Here is a 22,240-nt window from a genome sequence, read left to right as displayed (position 1 = left end):
TCAAGGGTAAAAGAATTAAAACTTTTTTTTCCGCTAAACTTCTTCCTTAATCTCCTTGTCACGTAATGTTAGCACAGCAATGCCAGATGTGTTTCCTTTCTGTGGTTAGAGGATATCCCGCTTGAGGGGGCTGCCAAGTTAATTGATCTAGAGATGTTATTTTGTAACTGAAAGAAAAGCTGTATATTTCTGGAATGGAGGGGGAAACATGTCAGAGAAACAACAAATGCTTTGAGAAGCCTCAAGCGATTTTGTATATGATAGCAAATTCACCTTTAAATGCAAACTCTTCTAGGAATTAATTTGAGACTGCAAGATAGGGAAAGAATCTTTTTCACTGATTGTTGCAGTTTGATGATGAGTGGCAGTACTGAAATAATTTAATGGTTGATTCTACTGATTTTTAACATTTCAGTGTATAGTCTAGGAAAGTAAAAGAATAATCTTCTGGTGTAGTTATTTTTTTTTAATTTTGGGTGTCCTAACTTGTGGTGTTTTTAAAACACAGGTACACAGGGAGAGTGATAAAAGACATTATTAATATGGGTTCCTACAACTACCTTGGATTTGCACAGAATGCTGGGGCTTGCCAAGAAGCAGCAGCTAAAGTTCTATCCCAGTATGGAGCTGGGGTGTGCAGCACTAGGCAGGAGATGGGTAAGTTGGAAGAAGATAGTATGTTCCCCGAATCTATGTTTCAAAGTCTGTAATCTCAGTACCGGTAATTGCAGGACTTTGAAACATTAGTTGTTCCAGCACTGAACTTTAGTCTGACCAATAAAGAAACTTTTACTTCACTGAAGACAAACTGACTTCCTGGGTTTAATTTATATTGCACAACAGTTGTCTTACTTATGTTTTCATACATATTTTTTTTCTTTCAGTGTTCCCTTATGGGCCTTTGAATAAAGAGTAGCTTGGTTGGTGGAAATCCTTCTTGTAGAAGTTAGCAATAGCAAAAGCTTTTCCTCACTCTGAATTTCTAATTTTTTTATGTGCAGGAAACTTGGACAAGCATGAGGAGCTGGAAAAGCTAGTTGCCAGGTTCCTAGGTGTGGAATCTGCAATGGCGTATGGAATGGGGTTTGCAACCAACTCTATGAACATTCCTGCTTTAGTTGGCAAGGTATGGCTTAAGTCATGGACAAAAGCTCATCTAACAAAGACTCTACTGGTTAATTTTTCTAAAAGCTGCTTGTTTGCTTTTGTTTTTCTTCAGTGGCAACCCCCGCAGATATTCTCTATAGAAACTATAGGTCTGACCTTTGCCAAAAATCTCTTTGAGAAACAGCATCCATGGGACCAGTAGCAGCCCAAAACTTGCTGTCTGTCTGGGAGAGAGCCTAACATATTAAGGCTTGCTTCCTCAGGCTACTCATTGGTTTGTGAAATGGTGGCTGATTAACAGGCTGATTGGCTGAAGGTATTTTGATGCTTTTGAGACACTAAGAAGTGGAAGAGAACTTTTTGTTTGCATCTTATGATGCAAAATATATTTTCTCTTAGCTCCTCTGTGGAGTAAAATACTGCAAGTACTAGAACCCTCTTTTGAAAATAATACTGCAAGAATTAGAACCCTCTTCTGAAAATAATTCACTGTCGGCCTAATACTACTAGTCTATAGGAATTCTTTGCCTACTTCCCTTCTATTTAATTTATTTATTTTTCCATTTCCTGAGATCACTTTGTAAATTCTTCCACTTGTGATATCTACAGATTATAAATTTTCTGCCTTGTTCCTCCTGGCAACTCTTCTTCCTGGGAATTCCCTTTTGGATTAGATGAAGTGTCTTCCTCCATGCTATGCTTTTTTGTAACAATGTAGCAGTACTGTCTACATAACATTTCTTTTGGTCTGTTAAGTTTTAAATATCAAGTGCTTTCCATAATAAAAAAAAGTTTTGAGTCTGATGCCATAAAGAAATTCATTGCTTCAAATCTAGTCTTTCTGGAGTCAAATACCTCTGCAGTGCTATGAATCTGAGCAACATGTGTTACTTCTGACATGTCTTTTACTTGCATTTTTTGGCTGTTTGTCTTTCCACATCTCTTCAGTTTTCTGTTCAGCAGAAAAATGATTAATGATTTCTGTGAGACTTTTAAGATTCAGAACACACTGTCAGATTCATTTAAGTAGATTGCTGACTGTTGTAAGTCAGTACAAATTAGCCATTACTGCAAAGTTACTCCATCTTTTTCTCTGTGTATATGAAGCCCACTGTATATCTTCAATACCATATGAAAATAACCTTTCTCAGGTCCTGAGTTTTCACATTTGAACTTCAACAGGCTTTTACAACCACTGAGAAAATCTGAACACTAAATTTCATGGCATGTAACATACCTGTTTTCATGCATCTCACTTATACATTTACTAAACCCACTCTTTTCATAAATGGGTACAGCAGTCTGTACTGTGTTAGTCACGAGGATACTTAGTTTTCGCGCACTTGAAATAAAGAAGTAAGAAGCTTCTGTCTCATAACACTTCAAGTGCCCTTATACTCAAGTATATATGCCCTTATACTCCAAACAGGAGATGCACTCTTCTGAAGAAAAGACTTCTTGTCAAATGAGCCATTTTGAAGTTCCGAATGTTCACTGAATGATTTTTTTTGGCTGCCTGAAGTTGCTTCTCACTGCACATTTGATTTCTTCATTGGGTGCAAATAAGGACTCACATAAAACCTGAATTCTGGCACCACCCAGTACACAATTAAGTGTGTGCACAACCTGTTTGGCAATGCTTTGATGGAGTCCTCAGTAAAGCTCAGAGATTCCCAGGCTTGATTAGACTCGTGGGTGCTTTTTTTTTTAATTTTTTTGAACTACTGTTTGTGTCTCTCTGCATGTCCTACGTACAGTTTCAATTGCAAAGCTGCTTGCAACATGAATTTTTGGAGGTTTGGCAAATATAATCAGTAATGGCATCTGCATTTAACCAGAAGGAGTTTCTTTGACAGTCGCAGATATGTGTGAAGTTAATAATTATTTGTATTGTATTTGGACACCTATATTGCAACTTAGAATCATAGAATCAGCCATGTTGGAAGGGTCCTCTGAGATCATCAAGTCCAACCCTTGATCCACTACCACTGTGGTTACTAGACCATGGCACTAAGTGCCACATCCAGTCTCACCATGAAAACCTCCAGGGACAGAGAATCCACCACTTCCTTGGGCAGCCCATTCCAATGTCTGATTACCCTCTGTGTAGAGTTTTTTTTTCTTATCTCTCCTCTACCTCTCCTGTGGTAGCTTATGAGCCCGTGTTCTTTTGTTTTTGTGAGCTGTGTGTGGGAGGAGAGCCCCCCTTCCCTGTGTCTACCCTCTTCTCAGGTGTTTGTGTAGAGTGATGAGGTCTCCCTTGAGCCTCTCCAGGCTGAACAGCCCCATCTCCCTCAGCCTCTCCTCATAGGACTTGTGCTTGAGTCCCTTCACCAGCCTTGTTGCTCTTCTCTGGACCTGCCCCAGCACCTCAATATCCTTCCTGAACTGAGGGGCCCAGAACTGGACACAGTACTCGAGGTGAGGCCTCACCAGCGCTGAGTACAGGGGAAGAATCACTTCCCTGGTCCTGCTGGCCACACTGTTCCTGATCCAGGCCAGGATGCCATTGGCCTTCTTGACCACCTGGGCACACTGCTGGCTCATGTTCAGCTTCCTGTCAATCCAAACTCCCAGGTCCCTCTCTGCCTGGCTGCTCTCCAGCCTGTAGAGCTGCCTGGGGTTGTTGTGGCCAAAGTAGAGGACCTGGCACTGGCCTTGTTGAACCTCATCCCGTTGGAATCAGCCCAACTCTCCAGCCTGTCCAGGTCCCTCTGCAGAGCCCTCCTGCCTTCCAGCTGATTGACACTTGCCCCCAGCTTAGTGTTATTTGCAAATTTGCTGATGGTGGACTCAATCCCCTCATCCAGATCATTGATAAAGATATTAAACAGAACTGAACCCAACACTGATCCCTGGCGGACGCCACTAGTGAACGGCCACCAACTGGATGCAGCACGGTTCACCACCACTCTCTGGGCCCGGCCCTCCAGCCAGTTCCTAACCCAGCACAGAGTGCCCCTGTCCAAGCCGTGGGCTGCCAGCTTTTTCAGGAGTATGCTGTGGGAGACAATGTCAAAGGCTGTGCTGAAGTCCAGGTAGACTACATCCTCAGCCTTCTCCTCATCCACCAGGTGGGTCACCTGATCATAAAAGGAGATCGGGTTGGTCAGACAGGACCTGCCCTTCCTAAACCCGTGCTGGCTGGGTCCGATCCCTTGTCCATCCTGTAGGTGCTGTGTGATTGCACTTAGTTAGCTTAGAACAAGGTACTGCAATATGGTTGCTCACATAGATGTAACACTGGACAACCTGTTCCATTTCTGCTCTGTGAAATTCTGAACCACTTGGTTTATATTGCTACTAAATCCTCTTTTAATAACAACAAATACAACTTGACTATCCTGGATCCATCTCTACCCCGTAGTATGATCAGCGTTAGTCAGCAAAAGGAATTCAAAAGCTTCATCATCATTACTTAGTTGATCTTTATTCACTATGCTTTGTTAACAGCAGTTTCTACTAAGCAGATGCTGGAAATGGATATAGTTGGTGTAGACTGAAAGTTGTGTTTTAGCACTGTTAAAGCATCACTAAAAACAGGTCTTTCTGCATCTGGCAGTTTTCAGCAACGGAGACCTTCTATTCACTACCAAGTTGTCAGCTGCCTAGTACAGTCACTGCCAACGATGCTGAGTTTAGACCCCAGATAATATGAAATTTGAGGATTACTTAGTAGTCACTCTGAAACTTACCTGTTTTAGAGTAAGCGTCATTAATATAGTTATTTTAACTAGCTAATCAAACCATTCTCTACTGTCTTTAGCACAGAGCTTTTTGTCATAGCTCTGGACTGAGAGAGTCTAGACAATTAAATTAGAGCAATGATGCTTGAAGGATCTTTTTTTGGTTGTAAGAAAGCAAATTAATTTCCATGTACAGGTAGGTTGTGAAATTAAGTGCTCAGGACTGAGTTACACAATTCATATATGTAGCACTCTGTGGTAAAATGTGGCATTCACTTCAGTTTCCTTGTCTGCCTTGTAGGATGCAGTGGTAAGTCTGGTATTCACTGACATATGTTTTTCTAGATCCCAGTAGTGTTATCTCCAGTTACTCTTAGCCTTCTCCCAGATGCTCTCTCAAATGTAAATTTGCTGATAAATGCAACTGAAGTCTTATCATTGGAGTAGCAGCACTCAGTTTTACATATGATCATCAGTGATTGCTGTGCTGTACCAGTTGCTTATGTGATCCTTTGCCCTTTCTCTAGAGGCAGACATTACTAGACTCTACTATTTGTTCAGTTTCAAATTAATTTGTTTATAATTGAATGTCATCTTCTGTTAGTGGCAGACTGTAAATGTCCAAAAACTAGACGATCCCAGTGGGGGTAAAAACTGGAATCTTTATTGAACATGAGAAATGCTATTTAAGGGTCTCGGGGGCAGAACATGCTAATGAGGAGGCCGGGTTATACCAACTAGGGGAATACCCAATTGATTAGCATTTCCAGTAACAAGGATTACATATGGGGGAAAAATGGTTAATATTTCCCGCAACAAGGATTACAAGGGAAGGGAGTGGACCGATAGCATTATCACACAGTCTTTCCATGTCCTGCTGCAGGAGACAGGATGAATCAATACGGATGAATATCAATGGATCTTGTCTGGTCCTTAGATGGTGGGATTTCCCTCAGCCCCTGTGGCCCACAGCCTGTTACATAATCCTATAAATTCCTTTTCTGCTGATAGCAGAGTTTCGGATTGCCACAGCAGATGAAAAGAGGCTGCTCGTTAATTTGTTAAACTTACTTTCTCCACCAGAAGCTTGTCCTTTTTTTTTTATGGAGAAGCTCCTTCTAGACTTGTAATCTCTTCTTCCTTTTTTTTTAATGTATCACTTTTTCCACTTTCTACCATTTAAGAAGTATGCACTTATTGGATTATTATATTTGGGTTTTCTCATACAGTAGTGTTTGACAGCAGTGGCCTCTGATGTAGTATACATACTCTTTGTCTGGTATAGTAGTTCGAAGAGCAAATGCTAGTTGAAGATTTTCATACTTCTTATGCCAAAGTCTCTGAAATATGCCATGTTTGTAGCAGCAGTATGAACACTTGACATTTGCTGCAGTTTCCAGGGAAAACCAGTCTTGAGCTTTCTCAGGATGTAGAATGTTCCTAGGTTCATTGCCATTCTACTGCAAAATTTCCTTTATTATGGAGAAAATAGTCCTATTGTCTGTGACACTTTGTGTAACTATAGGCAATGCTTTTCACAGTCCTTTCTAGTAACTCCCATTGCAGAGAAGAAATCTTGATTCTTCCCTCCACCAATGGTTATCAGACAAGCACAGAATGAGCAAGTGTTAGTGGTAAATCTTCAGGATCTTGACATGCTTTCTGGATTTTTAACTGAACAAAGTCACTTCTAGAGTTGCAGAACACTTGCATAGTAATTGGAATGGGTCAAGGTTATTTAGAAATATTGTTGTTCCCTTACATATTAATCCTCAAATATGCATTCCTGTAGTCCACAGTGATAACACTGTGATTAAATGTTCAGCATATCAATTATTAACCTGGAATCATCACTGCTCTAAAAACAGGCCTGTCCTGTTTTAATATTTGTCCAAGAATTTTTCTTCCCCTTTTTGAAAAAGCAAACAAATTCAATGTCATATTTAATGGCTTCAGAAAACTTCTCAATTTCATTATGCAATTTTGTTTTCCACCTCCTCTCTCTTTTATATTACCTCCATCTACACGTGGGTTTAGTAAATGGTTGCCTCCTAATGTAAGAAATAGTGCAACTTTGATAAGGCCTTTAATCTAGGACTTTGGTGGCCTGTTTCTTAGCACCAACCTACACTTGCTGAGTGAACTGGGGCAAGCTTCTCTGCTCTCTGTTTTACTTGACTGAGTAGGAGCATGAGTACTCATCATCAGCATGAGATATTCAGGCAGGTTCAGCTGCTGCACTTCTGGGAAAGGTGAGACTTAAGTGGTTCTTTCAGTTAAGAGCAGTTGTGTATTTTTATTTGCCATACTAAGGCTGCAAATTTTGTCTTAGGAAGTCTTACCTGGACTAGCTACATTTATGTTGGATATTTTTTTTCCTTAAATGATCTGTAAGCAGTTCAGAGCTGAAAGGTGTTATATGCTTGGCTGTGAAACATAACCTTTTCAATATCTTCCTCTTTCCCCTTCTAATTCAGGGCTGTCTGATTTTGAGTGATGAACTGAATCATGCATCACTAGTGCTTGGAGCAAGACTGTCAGGAGCAACTATCCGAATCTTTAAGCACAACAGTAAGTATCAGATGGTGGACTCTGCCTTTTTGCAGGTGCTGTAGATACAAGAGCGTGTATCCTATCTTCTAATAGCTGGAAATCCAATTTCATGCAAGGAAATCAATTGTTGGCTACCAGAAAGGTCAGGAGACTGCTGCTACTGAGAATTTAATCATCCTGTATTGGATATTTTTTTATATATTCAGTCTCAACTAATAACACTTCTATCCTGAGGCTGTTCTGGCTTACATCTTCTGCATATGAAGAGAAACGTGCTACCCTTCGGCAGGTGTAGGGGCACTGGTGTTTTAACATAGCTTCTTGTTACTTGGATAGCTCAGCATGGTTAAACTATTCAAAGAGTCCGTGTCACATAATAATGCAATCTTGTAGGGGTCTAGGTTACAATTTGGGGGATAAGAAAGTTTAAATTTAGAACCGGATGCCAACGTTATCCTACAGTAACAAAAGGTTATGGTTGCAGGTGTCCTAGCTAAACTACACAGTCATGAATTGGTACAATGTAGTACTAAAGGAATTTTTGGGATGTGAAGTGTAGATTAATTTCACTGAGTTACTTGCTTTAAGTATTGTTTCTGAAATACACAGATTTTTTTACTTTCCTAATTTCATCTTCCTCCGAATGAGGTATTTATAATAACTTTCACATTAAAGATACCTAGGATTTCCTTCCCTTACTCTCAGTGAATGAGACACCAGTTGTCCTTGATTAATAAAGCCACTACCTTCATTCTTCATCTACTCCTAATATTCTTTATAGTGTCAGTCTCTGAGATCATGATGACTCTTGCTCTCTTTGAAGTGTGTGGTGGTGACAGCAAAGCTTGCGTGGCTGCAATTATTTTTCTTTCTTTGTCCTACTTGGTAGTGGATTCTCTGCTGTGCTTACTGTTTCTTTTGTGTTCTCTCTTTCTTGTTCTCTATCGTTTGAATAATTGTCTTTACAAAAACGTAAGCTTATTATAACATTAGTAATTTTTTTTAATTCTTCATAAATCTTGGTTGCTGAGCAAGATCACAAAAGCTTTGCGTTCTACTTCTGCGTTTGTATAGGCATACTTCTGAACATTGCATCCGTTTCCAGAATTTCAAAGATCACTCGTTAGAACACAGTTCTGGCTATGAGTAGAAGGACTTAGAAGCTCTGCTCTGATGAAGAATAGATGGTCTGTGGGAATGGGATACAAACTAGCAGTGGTGAGATTGGGGAAAATTCTAGAAAAATTATAGATGGTGGGGTTCTGTGAAAGAGAATGGAATGGTAGATTAGAATTAGAAGGCAAAATGCAAACAATGGTCTTGGCCTGTCAAGATGATGTTCAGTTTATATTTCTGTGTGTGTTCTCAGTCCTACTCTTGTTATACTCTGTGCTGCTTTACTTAACTTGATTTCCCTGAGAGATTAATGGCTTTATTCATATTCTGCTTTTTAGAAATTACTAGATGGGGAAATGAAAAATCCCCCTTAAAATCCTTGTTCAATGTTTTTATTTTTTCCTGCCTCATTCTGTAGTTTGTCCTTTTTATTAAGGTCAGACCTAGTTCCCAGTCTTTCCCTCTTTCTTGAGAGGTCAGAGCAGACATCTATTTTCCATTGTTCTCCCTAACTGCACTAAACTCATCTTTTCTTCATTGGGAGATTTTTTGGAGACAGGGACTACGCTGCTTTCTTCGTTGACTTTTTCTGAACACTAGCTGTCCTTTAACGGTCTATTAACTGACCTACTTTGCTGTATAATTTCTAGCCCAGTTCTAGTTCACCAGCTGCTCTTGCTGCTACAACTGCCCTAGTCTACCAGTTCTCTTTTCATGATTAATTGTGTTCTTTTTCATGCCCTAGTGTTTATATCTGTCTCTACTCAGCACTTTGGGTTTTACGTTTTGATAATCCCATCTCCACTCCTTTCCTCAAAGATTTTTTTTCAGGACTGATTTCATGTCTATTTATTTGTTCACATTATTTAGATCTTTTAGGATTGTGTCAAGTGTTTGTAGCCAAAGCTAGTATGGTTTCAGAATACATTGCTACTAACAGCTTCATCTGTCTGGTTTCTGATATGCTGAACAGTGTTCTCTTTCCTACACTGGTGGTTCTCTTTTCCTTCTTTTCTGTTTTTGGTTTAGAAGCTTCGTGTTCCACACCTCCAATCCCTTCAATTTTAAATGAAGGAATAAAAAAGTACACTGCCCCACTTCTCTTTATGCACTTTGATCTATCTTTTACTTATCTTTAGTTGATTATCCTTGACCTTGCTTGTTCTTTTTTTAATTATTTCTATCCACAAGGACATTCTTACTATCTAAATGACTTTCTCTTTTCATCAAAATGAGATATTCTTTTTTTTTGCCACCCCCCCCATTTTCTGATTTGTGCCTAATGCTCTAACTTATGCTTTTAGCACAGGATTATGAAATTCTTCCTTGGAGTTCATAGTCACCCACTCCCTTCAATCTCATCCATGGGCCCGCAGCTAGACCAAGCCTGTGCTTGTTGAGTATATGGTCTGTCCTCCATGCTGGAGCAATTTGTGCATTTCTGGAATATTGCTGTCTTTAGTCATGTCAAAGCTCAAGCTAGCTGTTTTGGTACCATTTAACAGTAATTTCTGGTGCAGATATGCAAAGCCTGGAGAAGCTGCTCAAAGATGCTATTGTGCATGGGCAACCTCGTACACGGAGGCCCTGGAAAAAAATTCTTATCTTGGTGGAAGGAATATACAGGTACAAACTATTCTTTATATTCCTAAGACCCTCCACATGAGATCTAGATGCTTAGTGTTTGGGTTTCTTTGCCAAATCAGACTATGAATGTTGTCACTTCATAGTTATTTCATTAATCTCATCTGTGAATTAAATTATGCTGTGTTGGTCTCACATCCTGGATTTTCTGTTGCTAGAACTGTAGCTGCACCTGGTGCTATCACAATGCTTCCCACATCTTGATTAGATTATAGAAATTAAATAATCAAACCTGATTATTTATATCAGAACTGTGATCTTAAATTGCTTGTCCATTCCATTCTTTCTGTGCTCACTAGATGATGCTAATGTGAATGGAATTGCACAAATATAATTTTTTTGCTGAGAGTGAGTAGGAGCATGTAGTAGTCATAGCCGTGTTAGGCATTTAAATCATAGTGACTTTCAGCACAAAATGGGGTGCTTTGGAGTGCTACTAATGTTCTTAAAAACAACAGGTAAGTAGATCTCAGATGAGAATACTGACATAAGGGTGGAAGTAAAATTGAGATAATTAATTTATAAAGTTGTCACTGAACACATTCCTGTGCTTACTGTTGCTTCTGCTTATTTAGTCTGTATGTCAGCATCCCAGAGATGTTGAACAGGTAGAAACTAGAGCTCTGGGCCCCAGGTGCAAGGAGAAGAGGTGCATCTCTGCAGAACGTGATGTTTCTAGCAAATTTTAAGTGTTCATAATTGCTGTAAAAGTGAAGAAATGAAAGCAGAGTGACTTCAGGCTCTATAAGGTGGTTGTCCCAACCATTAAATCAACTTACACTGAATTTTTGTTTCTCAACAGTATGGAGGGATCCATAGTGCGTTTGCCTGAAGTGATTGCCCTTAAGAAGAAGTACAAATCCTATCTGTACCTTGATGAAGCTCACAGTATAGGTGCCCTGGGTCCCAGTGGCCGGGGTGTAGTGGAGTATTTTGGACTCAATCCTGAAGATGTGGATGTTATGATGGGAACATTCACCAAAAGCTTTGGAGCTGCAGGAGGATACATTGGGGGCAAAAAGGTAAAGAGCTGGAAATCACATGTCTATTTTGGGCAGGTGGTAGAGTCCTTCATTAAGCATTTCAAAGTTATTCTATTTCTCAAGTACCCTAATTGTCCATTTGTTTCATAAATTTACATACTGTCTAATAATGTGAAAACCTGTGCAGGGCAGAAGAGTCTAGTCTAGTAAAATACCTCAGAATTGTTCAGATCTCACATGGTCAGTGATGATCTCAGTTTGCAGAATGTACAGTAGTGATGTAATATCTTTCTAGGAACTGCTAGGAGCTAGCAAGCAGGGATTTGTTGAAGTTATTTTTAATAAGACTTGCAGGAAAAATGCCAAACGCTGAAGTTTTTCATGTGTTTAGAGGAAAAATCCCCTTCTTAGGTTAGTCTAGTAGAATTGATTCCCCCTAGACACAAACAGTTTGCTTTCTAAAGAGACACTTCTTCCCTTTTGTTTTTTTGGTTGATTGGGTTGGGGTTTTTTGTTTTGGTGTTTTGTTTGCTTGGGGGTTTTGGGGTTTTTTTTGACTAGTGTCCCTTTTTTTTCTTGGAAAGTACAGCTAGAAAGTGTTGCTCTTGCCAAACTGCTAATTCTCAGGGGGATTGTCTAGCAATTCCCTGTGTTGCCTTTCTTGTATCCTAAAATATATCTCACAGATCAGGCTTCTAAGCTTTATTTGAGGGTAAACTTCTACCATTTTCTTACCAGGACAAGAATTTTTTATTTATTAATTGTGATAATTACTTCCACCCATCCTAATGGAGATGGGGCTTACAGATGTTCCTCTTAGGGAGTTTATTACAGTTAGATTAAAATTACTCTTACATCTTTCCCAGAAAAAAAAGCACCATATAAATCTTTTTCCAAAGGTAGTGAGCTATTGGGATTAAGTCCATGACATAAGGTAAAGCAGCTAAGAGTCCTTTTTTAACTGTGTTTTAGCTACTGATTGAGGGATTGCTTCAGAGGTAAGAGGCCTTAAATTTTTTTACCTAGTTTATTTCCAAGTCCCTTTACAACTTTCTTTCATTTAACTCTGACCCTAGACAGACAGCAACAGAACACTTCCACATGTTTTTATAATGCATTCCCAGCTTGTGGTAGCTAGAGGGCCATCATTATTTATTTTGTGATAGCAGAAGACAGAATCTATCCTGCATTCATACTGGTGTTTATAATATTTTGCTAGGGTGATCTGGGTATTTTAGCATGGTTTTGTTACAGTTAATAAGCAGCCTAGATCTAAGGTTTGTTGGTCCTTTGTTCCTTATCTGAGCTACTTCTGCCCTCTAACAAAAATAGCATGTGTGTTTAACTGGGAAACGCAGGAGGGTTAGACTGAGGTTCTTGCACTCCTAAATTACACCTACTGTTTTATTTATGTTTTGCTGATAAATGAGAGAAAAAATTTTGTGACCTGTTCCTTGTTTGATGACTTTTGTGGGGAAACAAGTATATTGAGCACCATACATAAGCACCTGTGGATCCTGCTCCTCGCTATTTCATTTCTTTTATGCTCCCCATGCTATAATAAACACTTCTGAAACGCAGCCTGGGCACAGCTTGAGTAATGCAAACACCTTGTTAAAATCCACTGCTGGTGGTGTTATCTAAACAGGTCTGTTGTAGGCATTTGTCTCTGATCAACACACATTCTTGCCCTGTGACATTTTTATGGGATGTCATGTCCCTCTTGTTCAGTTTTTAACTGTTTATTTCTTGTACTGTAAAATCAATCCTTGAGATACTTGTTCTCTTCTGGGGCATTCTGAAAGAGGTTTCTTGTGGTGCCTCATTTTATTGTGATTAAAGACATGACAGTGAAGCATTTCTGTGAGTGCTGGGAAGGCAGTGTCTGATGCCTCTTGTGTTTTGCCAGGAACTGATTGATTACCTCAGGACATACTCTCACAGTGCAGTGTATGCAACATCAATGTCACCTCCTGTTGTGGAGCAAATCATCACCTCCGTGAAGTGCATTATGGGTGAAGATGGTACAACTATTGGTGAGTCTTTCGAACAGTAAGCATGTAGAAAGGGGAAGCCAAACAGAGCCTCCATCCCTTTGACAGATAACTCAGTCAGTGGACACATTCATGATTATTTCTAAGTACATACTGGGTTGGAGTTTCTGGAGCAATAAACCAGTTTACTATCCTTGACAGATCAGCCTAATAACAGTATAAAGAGTTTCCAGCTAGAGGTAAGTCATCTTAGTCTCATCTAAGACACAGTATTGTCTTGTATTGATTTTTAGTTCTGCCTAGCTATTCTAGCTTCCTTCTTTTTCTTCCCATTGTCTGTCCTTTGTTATTTGCCCCACTGTAAACATTGCTTTCAGAGTATTTTGCTGTGTATCTTTTACAGTTGTGTGCTGGTTACTGCAGGGCAGTACTTTCAGTTTTCATCTCTAATATAATTTGCTCTTTGCATCTCAGTTAAAGTAAATATGGGAATGTTTCTGAAATCCCTTTTTACGTCGGGAGCTAGAAGCAGTTTTCAAAATCAGTGCATTTAATAGACCAGGAGAAGAAATTCAGCATATTTGTCTTTATAGTCTTAGTTTTTTTATTTCATTATGAAAGTAAAAAAGGGGAAATTTGTACTCATCTCCGTGCATTGAAAGTCATAATCTGAAACTGAAATGGTACAGCAGTTTGCATGCAGGATACTTTTCCCTCTTCACGGGTAATTAAAAGGTTGTGAGCAGCACACACAGGATAACAGGGTAGTTTGCTGAGGATCTGTCAGTGACATTCAGTTTGCAGGCTCTTAGAATTGAAGCTGCAGTATATATTGAGTTCTGTGAGCTTGAGGCATCTGGCCACGAGGTGGTGATGGTGTATGCTTTAGAACTGAATTTGCTTTTTGCTTTTGAACATGGACCAGCTAACCTGTTGGATAACTCTTACAGTGGAAAACCTCACTGGAGAAATGACTTGAGAATTTTTCTATTACAGCAGGTTTCATTTTGTTTGCTTACATTATCTGAGAACAGAGTTAGGTGCCAGCAATTGGTGTTGGTGGTTGCTCAGGAGAGATGTCATCAGTGAGGCCAAATACAGCCAGGCAGCACACTGAGTGCTTCCAAGTGGTCCATGAGAGATATCCATACCAAGAGTTGTCTCCCTGCTCTTGAGTACAGATATTAACCAAGCTTCAAATGACATGAAAAGTTGTCTTGCTCTCATCTTAAAAGGGACTGTTCGAGCTCTTTATAGCTGATGATTTGCCAACAATCTGTGGTCTGCTTAGGCGTTGCTTGTTTTGGGTTTCTTCCAGTATCTGTTTTGCTTAATGAAGCAGGAAGCAAGGAATGTGTAACTGATTTCTGTTTGCAGTATTTAAACTCAGGCATTTTTGCCTCTTTCTGAGGCTACAGTGTGGTATTTGTTCAAACCAGGAGAATGGAAGTAACTTCCACTCCAGACTGTTTTCCTGCCATTATGCCAGCGGCATCCATCTGAGCTGAAAGGCAAAACAGATCAGGAACCAGTTTGGCGAAAAAATAAACTCAGAAGACGTTTATTGTTCTCATGTTGCTTAAAACACATCAGATACATCCTGCTAATTTAGTGCTAAGGAGTACCAGAATTCCTAGTCACTCTTTCTAATGAGAAAGTAAGTCTATAGCCAGAGCCCTGTCAAATCTCAAAGGATTTCTCAGCTACAGGTCTTATGAAAGCGTTACTGGCTTTTTAAGCATCCAAGTCAACCTTCATCTTCGATAAACACCTCCTAGGATGATTCCTGCATGAAAGTGCTTCTGTGTTCATTTTCTGCAGAGTGCTGTTACCCAGTAATGCATTTTTTAATTGCCTTAAGGCTTTAGAGATAATATTCCTTTGTAGACACTTTCTGTGGATGAAGTTGGCAAAAGTTCAGTTGGGTGAACTGAGCAGCTGCTTAGTGGTAGCATGACAAAGTTTTTTCTTTGTTTAAGGGCTTTGGCTAAAAAACTTCTATTTGGATTCTGTGGAATTACAAGTGGGACTCTGGAGGACCACTGCTTGCAGTTGGTTTGAGTATGAGAAAATGTGGACTAGATGGGTGCTTATAATAGTTGTTAGCTGTGGAAGACAAGTGGAGAACAGTGTTAAACTGGGTCACTGGTAAGCACCTCTGAATTGACTGCATATTACAAAAATCTCATTACTTTTAAATTAGTCAAGCTGAACGAATGGATGAAGGAAATAGATAGGGCAGTGCTTTTACTAGAGCACAGGAGTTGGAGCTGGAGTCAGAACAGTAGATGGCTAGCTCCCAGCCTTGTGTTTTGGGCCATAGATAAATCTTTTAATGGCTTCAATAATGGTTTTCTGAAAAGAGCCTTTGCGGCTTCTTTGCCTGCCTGCTTCTGTTTACCACATGCTATGTGTAATAGCTCTGTTCTTCATAGCATCAAACCTTCGTGGACATTTTGATGTCAGATTGAGATAGTCTGTAGCTGAGGAATAAGTAGTAGGAACCAATTAGTGTTTGTAGATTAAAGTTTTTTTGGTATATCATTTTGAAAGAATATGTAAATTCTCTTAGGTTATTTCTAAATCTAATTAAGCATTTGAAGACTCCAAACTTACAAGGTGTTGTAGTTACTAAAACTTTACATAACTAAAAATGTGAATATCTCCTTTCAGATTTTTCCAGCAAGCTGCCAGTGATTAAATAGGACTTTAGTAGGAGGCAGCACAGACAAAATACAGATGCTATGAAAAGCTGAATAGCTGCTTACAGAGAATGTAAGATGGGTGACATGCAAATGTGCTGCCTGAATTGGGACAGTAGTTTCTTGAGTCTTGATTTCTGTTCAAACTAATCTGTTAATTCTTTGTAATGTTTGTGCACGTAAGTTACTAGCAAACCTCAGTCACTCTGAAGACATCTGCAGGAATATAATTATGTATGGATACAAGTATATTACTTGCTCCTTCATCCAGACTGCAAAAACTGCTCCAACAACCAAAGCAATGGCAGAGCCATGTTACGGGTTCTTGGTAGTGGTGCTTCCAGTATTGCATCTGAAACTCCTCTAAATTATCAGATCGATGTCTGAGAATTTATGTCAGTCCTATTTTACTTGCATTACTTGTAAATTGGGTAGAAGACCATCATGTGGTCTTAAAACATACTTGATCTGTGATCCCTTTCTTCAAAGAATTTTTTCAAAGCAACAGTTGTCCTCAGGAGTGTTGCATGTCTTGAGCACATAGACTCTCTTCAAGAGAACTCAGTATCTCATATATCATCACACTTGGCTTTTATATATGGTAGAGCATGGTGAGGAACAGAAAGGGAGAAGGCTTCTTTCTGTAAAAACTTTTGGAGCTGCTTTCCAGTTCGAAGTCACTAGGGTTGGAAACTTTAACTATCAGGAGCAAGTGTTGCAGATGTGTGTCAACAGTTCAATGAATGCTGCTCTTGGTCTCTGTTCAGCCACAAAGATGAATGAACTTCAGATAGTTTTGTAGATAAAGGGACTTTTTAAACTATGATAGTAAAAAAGACACAATAAGCAGACTTTTCAGGATCGTAGTATACACAAAGATGACAAATTGGTTCTTGAAATGGAATTCTGGAAAGCTCTAGCATAGAGCCACTTGATTCTTGCTGTTCATGGGGTGTTTGGGTTATTTAAATTGACTGTAGGGAAAATGAGACAGCTTGGTGCTTGTCATGGTAAATGAGATGTTGGGATTTATAATGTTAAGTACTTGACCTATCTTGGTGAATTTTTCAGCATCAGTGGTTTGGTTTGAGTTGAAAGCTGGATTTTTTGCCATTACAATCTCTCTGGGTCTGGGAATCCAGCTGGTTCCTTTCTATTATTTACATAAGGGCTAGTGATACATCCTGTACAACTGCAGGAGTTCTGTTAGCACTGTTGCTGTTCAGGACCCAGCCTGTTTGTTGCCCTGATAACATTGCTGGGGGCAAGTGGAAGAAAATCGTAAAGTAACCTGACTGATATGCAGGCAAATCAAAACATGCAAAGTGAAACCAGTCTAGGAACTGGTTAACCACCTTCAGAGATGAAACTTAATTTGCTTTCCTGTGTATTAAAAACTGAAGATGAGTCTTAAATCCAGGTGTATTTTAAGTTTGAATTAAAGCTGGCAGTGCTAATACCTTGTAAAAGAGTTAAACCACTTCCTTCCATGCGCATTAACTCAATAATAGTAATTGTACATGTTGACATTTGTAATGAGTTTACTGTCTTCCATCTCATTTTAGGAGGCAAATATCCCACACCTAATCACAGCGCCATTCATAGCATGTATAGAATAAGGTGTGGATAGAGCTTGCCAAGACGGCACTTAAATTTCGAGCACTGCATAGTAACAAAGGATTATTATCCTACATGGCTCAATGGAGGTAGCAGTTGCATAGGCCATCCCAGCGCTAAACTGTTGGAAACGACAAGTGACCTTTGAAGACCATTCAGTCAGGTAGCAGCATACAGTCTGATCGGTATTTGCTATGTGCAACAATGTTGAGCAAGTTAAAATCAGAGAAGTTAGTTAAACCAATTATAACCAAAAGGATTAAGAACATACAGCGTCTTGGCAGAGAATTGAGCATAACTGAGCTATTGAGAAGACAGGACCATTGTTATATGTTAATATGCACAGGGAGAAGCATCCTGGAAAAAAACCCAAGCCTGGTCTGCTTAAATTCTGGAGGAGAAAAGACTGCAATTAGTGTTTTAAGCTCTATGTGGTAATCAGGCCTGTACAACATCAGTAGTTTAATCAGCTGCCTAATCAGTAAGTTTCTTTAAGTTGGACCTTTTCTAACATTATCTTTTTCTCCAAAGACAAGCCAGAACAATATGCAAGTATAAAGCATAAGCAGTAATGAAGGAATAGCCAATGTTTCATCACCTGGAACTGAATTTTAAGTAGCTTATAGTATATTTATAAAGGAAGTCTGTATCTTGACGTTGTTAGATCCACAAATGGAAGCAGTGACTGCTGTTGTACTCAAAGGGGGAAATAAATACTCCTTGTACAAGCTGAGGTCGAAAACATTCAATTAGCATTAACATCGGTTCATTTGAATTTCCTCCAATAATGCACTTGTTAATGAGGTGTTAAATTATCACCTTGGGAACCTGGGACCAGTCAAAACTAATTTGAGCAAAGTGAAAACTTTTTTTGTTGCTGCCCTTGAGAATCTCAAGCTGAGCTGGGAAACTGTTGGAAAAACAAATACTCTGGGGGTCATAAAGAGAGTTTCCTGCTTCTCTCTAGGGGTCTAACAGTTTTAAACATCATTCTCTGGATTTGTGCTTCCAGCTGAGGATCTTTTAAATCCAGCTTGTTGCTGCACCCCTACCTCCCTCCCACAGAGCACGTCAAGCCTCCAGAAAAATTGCTTGAACGTGGGCTGGGCAGGAGAAATCTTTCAGCCTTTGATGCTTTGAAGGGTGTTTACAGACATTAGCAGAGCTCTACCCTTTATCTTGTACATTGGAATGTGAGAATTCTTCAGCACCTCCTCTTCTGAACTTTATTCAATATTGTGATGTTTGTGCAAGAGCTTATAAACCTTTATAATTGTACACCTGCTTTGTTCGCTTAACATTCTGGTTCTTGCTATTTCTGTTCAGGTGTGAGCTGTCATCCTATGTCTTCATAGCCTAAACACTGATTTGTCACAGCTGAAATACAACTAAGAAAGTGGCTTTGTTGAAATAATTTAATTTTTCTTCATTTCTTACACTATATTTGATTTAAAACTTGTGGCTCACTTTTTACTCTCAGTAGCACATGACATGCTATGTTTCTACAGAATGCTGGTGTGCTACTCCTACAGATAAAATGAGGAAATACTGGTAGCAGGTAGTGTGGTACATAATTGACTAGAGCAGTATTTTGAAAATACCTGAATGACCCACACAAGCACCACTTCCTATCATCAATCCTGGCAACTGCAGAAATTTTCTACGTAGAAAAATTATTACTAGTATTACAATAGTGCCTGCAGTATACAGACTTCTATGAAGACTGTGTAATATGTTTCTATCTTCTTTGGAAAAGAGCAACAGTTGGTAACTGAAACCCTATCTGTGAGCTATGTGTGTGTGTTAGGCTATGTGGGACTTGCAGACCAGCTGAACTACTGTCTGTGCCTACTTTAGCGGGTCCTGTTGTACAATGTGGTTGGCACCAGGTCAACTCATGCTGTTTCACATCAGTGCAGTTGACCTACCACAAATTCCCAAACATAGACAATCTTGACATTCTACAATGTGTACTTTTGTCCTACTAGTGTGCAGATGTTTGCTAATGTTCCAGAATTAATAAACTTCCTTAGATAGTACAGGTTTCATCTTTAAAGGAAGAAGCTGTCTGAAAAACCTGCGTGCCAATTAATGTGTTTTAAGAGCATATGACCAGAGGAGAGAGTTGAGATTACTTTAAATAAGATGGAGCAGGTTCTGTTGCAGTCTAACTTCAAGACAAATTGGCTTGTCAGGGACAGGATAAATCAAGCTCTAGAGCTTCTTTCTGCCATGAGTAAGCTTCTGTTAATGCTCAGGTTATTCCCTAATTGTTGCATAGTGGAAAAAGTGTGGTTACAATACTGCCTACATGGGGGAAAATGTATTACAGAGTATGCATGCTTCTCAAGTTCATGTTGGCTAACAGCTCCTAAGATTTCTTAACTGTTTCTCTGGGACAACTGGGACACTGGGATTGGAAAAAAACCCAAACCAACCAACCAAAAAAAAATCCCCACTAGTAAAATGGGCAGTGGAGACCTCATTTGTTCTACAACTAGTATTTGTGGAACTAAGTACTCTGTGCTAACAGATATGTTAGTCTTACAGAATAACTGTCTGTACCAAGAGCTGAAAGCAGAATGTTTAGTACCTCCAGTCTTTACTGAAAATAGCTTGTCTTTTCTAGGATTATAGCTGTATTCCTGACAAATGACTTTTTGTTCAGAACCTGGCATTGTAGAGGCAATTGTGGGTTTGTATGCATGGCTTTGATCTTTCCAAGATCCTTGGAAAACAGAGCTGTTGAGGAAAAACAAGTCTGTAAATGTCACAGGACAGACAAGGCCTCCAGGGTTTGGGCCTTTTCAGATACAAAGCCTACTCTTCCACCTCACTGCAGTTCCAGGTGGCAGGATACCAGGAGCTTCTTGCCAAGTACAACTTACTAACATGGGAAAGCTCAACACCCTTCCTGTTGAAGTTATTGCAGAGTTTTAGGGTAAATCTGAGAGCACACTGGAGAAGGACAAGTATGGCTGCTATAACAGATGTGCAGTCAGATGTGGCCAGCTCTGACTTAATGGCAAATTTACAGGCTATAGCTGTTATCATGAGATGAACTTCTTGACTGTAAGCATCATTGACATCAAAGGAGAAAGTTGAAATGTTGTACAGGACCACTTACTGGAATGGATTGAGGTCTTCGCAAAAAGATGTATGAAGACTGTGTTCTGTGAAAGATTCAGGTGCTACCTTCTCAATGTCTTCATATATAAGCTTCCCATTGAAAAAAAAAAAGCAAACAAAACCAAGCCAACTCATTCAGAGTGGGAGTTCTTAACTTTAGGACACATTAGTAAAGAGCACGTTCACACTTGCAGCATCCTGTCTCTCCCATTGTGCCTTGTGTTGGGTGAAATCTGTAGCAATATTATTATCTACCCTAGCTGAAACCAGGACAGAAGTTCAAGTCATGTTCAAGGACAAAAAGACCTCTGGAACTTACTGTGCTCCATTCCGTAAGTTCCCATTTAGTACCACTGATAAAAAAAGGAGGTATCGAGAACAATTCTGTTCACTGTTCTTCGAGGGAGTCTTCTATCAAGAGACATAGTAGAAGGTAGTCTATCTGGCAGGCTTTTTTCTGGATTTTCAAACTAACACAAAGATTAAATACTTCTCATAGTACCTTACAGTGTCAGTTACTGATCAAAGCTTACTTCTGTGTAGGATCTCATTATTGTCTCAAGCTCACAGAGCCTATTTCATAGTGCCCTGGCATCGTTTCTTTATAGACCTGGTTTCTGTTCAGTTTGGCCACGAGATGGTACTCCAGTGTTTATGGCTGCTGTCTTCCCAAAGGAGTTTGCCAAAGAGTAGGATAGTCAAACCCTCAGGTGATAGCCCCTCATGGATACTTCACTATCCAGGTAAGAGAATGGATACTCTAGCTCTATTTGTTGCTTTCTAGGTGAAGCTGATTATTGGCTATTTCTAACCAAAGGTGGATATTTTATAGCTGGCTGGTATATCTTTACCACTGAATGACAGGCCTTGCTGTGTTAGAACTTCAGTAGTAGTCTAATTGCTTCAGGAACAGTGCTGTTAGAAGCTTTTAAGGTGTTGACATGGAGTGTGACCAGTCAACTGACTTTTGCTGAATACTGTTTCTTGCACTTAGAGCATTCCCATGTGATCTTATAGTTGAGAACAGCACTTCACTGGCTAATGAAGCTGTAGGGAATGAGGGAGAAGATTGTTGCTAGTCATCTGCAGTTAATTTGCACTGTTTCTTATGGCTGCCTTACCAGCGCACTTGTAACAAATGTGGGTAGAAATGTGGGTAGAGCCTTCCCCAAATTTTCATTCGCGAAGCCTAGCCATGAGTGAGTGAGTGATGAGTGTCTATGATTTATGTGACATACAAATCCCTCTATTTGGCTGAACTGGCTTTGAGTTTCAGAAGAATAGATGAAGCCCTATGGATGTTGTAAAACTTTGTGCTTCTGTACTGGCTTGATGTGAAATTCAAAAAACAATGCAGTTAAAAAAAATTAATGTTTATGACCAGGTAACAAGAGATTCACAGGGAAGTTAATGCATTAAAGATCAGCCAGCAGAGCCACTGAATAACTGCTCTAAAGCTGAGTACTACTTGGATATCTTGTTCTGTCCAGTCTATGGGTGCAGCATATACTCCTTAGCACCTTAGAGATGTGCCTAATGGCAGGATAAATACACTGACAGACTAAATGTTAATACTGTTCATAACTGTTCCATGAAACTTCACTACACTTCTCTGAAGACTATTCTTGTATTTGAGAATTTAAGGGAAAAGTTGTTTTGCTTTTTTTCTGGACACAACAGAGCTTAATTCTTCTTTTCCAAGTTGGATT

The 22,240-nt window shown here is 39.5% G+C and overlaps 1 protein-coding gene across 1 annotated transcript in view; it reads left to right on the top strand.

Annotated features, from left to right (window-relative positions):
- The window catches only part of SPTLC2 (serine palmitoyltransferase long chain base subunit 2), a 79,586-nt gene that overhangs the window by 19,241 nt on the left and 38,105 nt on the right, over window positions 1–22,240 (top strand). The window contains exons 4-9 of the mRNA XM_017831552.1: window positions 509–657; window positions 1,002–1,126; window positions 7,271–7,364; window positions 9,983–10,088; window positions 10,909–11,128; window positions 12,999–13,125. Coding sequence (XP_017687041.1) covers window positions 509–657; window positions 1,002–1,126; window positions 7,271–7,364; window positions 9,983–10,088; window positions 10,909–11,128; window positions 12,999–13,125 — 821 coding nt within the window. The remainder of the gene's footprint in view (window positions 1–508; window positions 658–1,001; window positions 1,127–7,270; window positions 7,365–9,982; window positions 10,089–10,908; window positions 11,129–12,998; window positions 13,126–22,240) is intronic.

The sequence above is a fragment of the Lepidothrix coronata genome, unplaced genomic scaffold (genome assembly GCF_001604755.1).
Source record: "Lepidothrix coronata isolate B3197 unplaced genomic scaffold, Lepidothrix_coronata-1.0 Scaffold192, whole genome shotgun sequence".
NCBI classification, from domain to species: Eukaryota; Metazoa; Chordata; class Aves; order Passeriformes; family Pipridae; genus Lepidothrix; species Lepidothrix coronata.
Note: the sequence above shows the minus strand (reverse complement) of the source record. Positions and strands in the feature narration are given on the sequence as shown.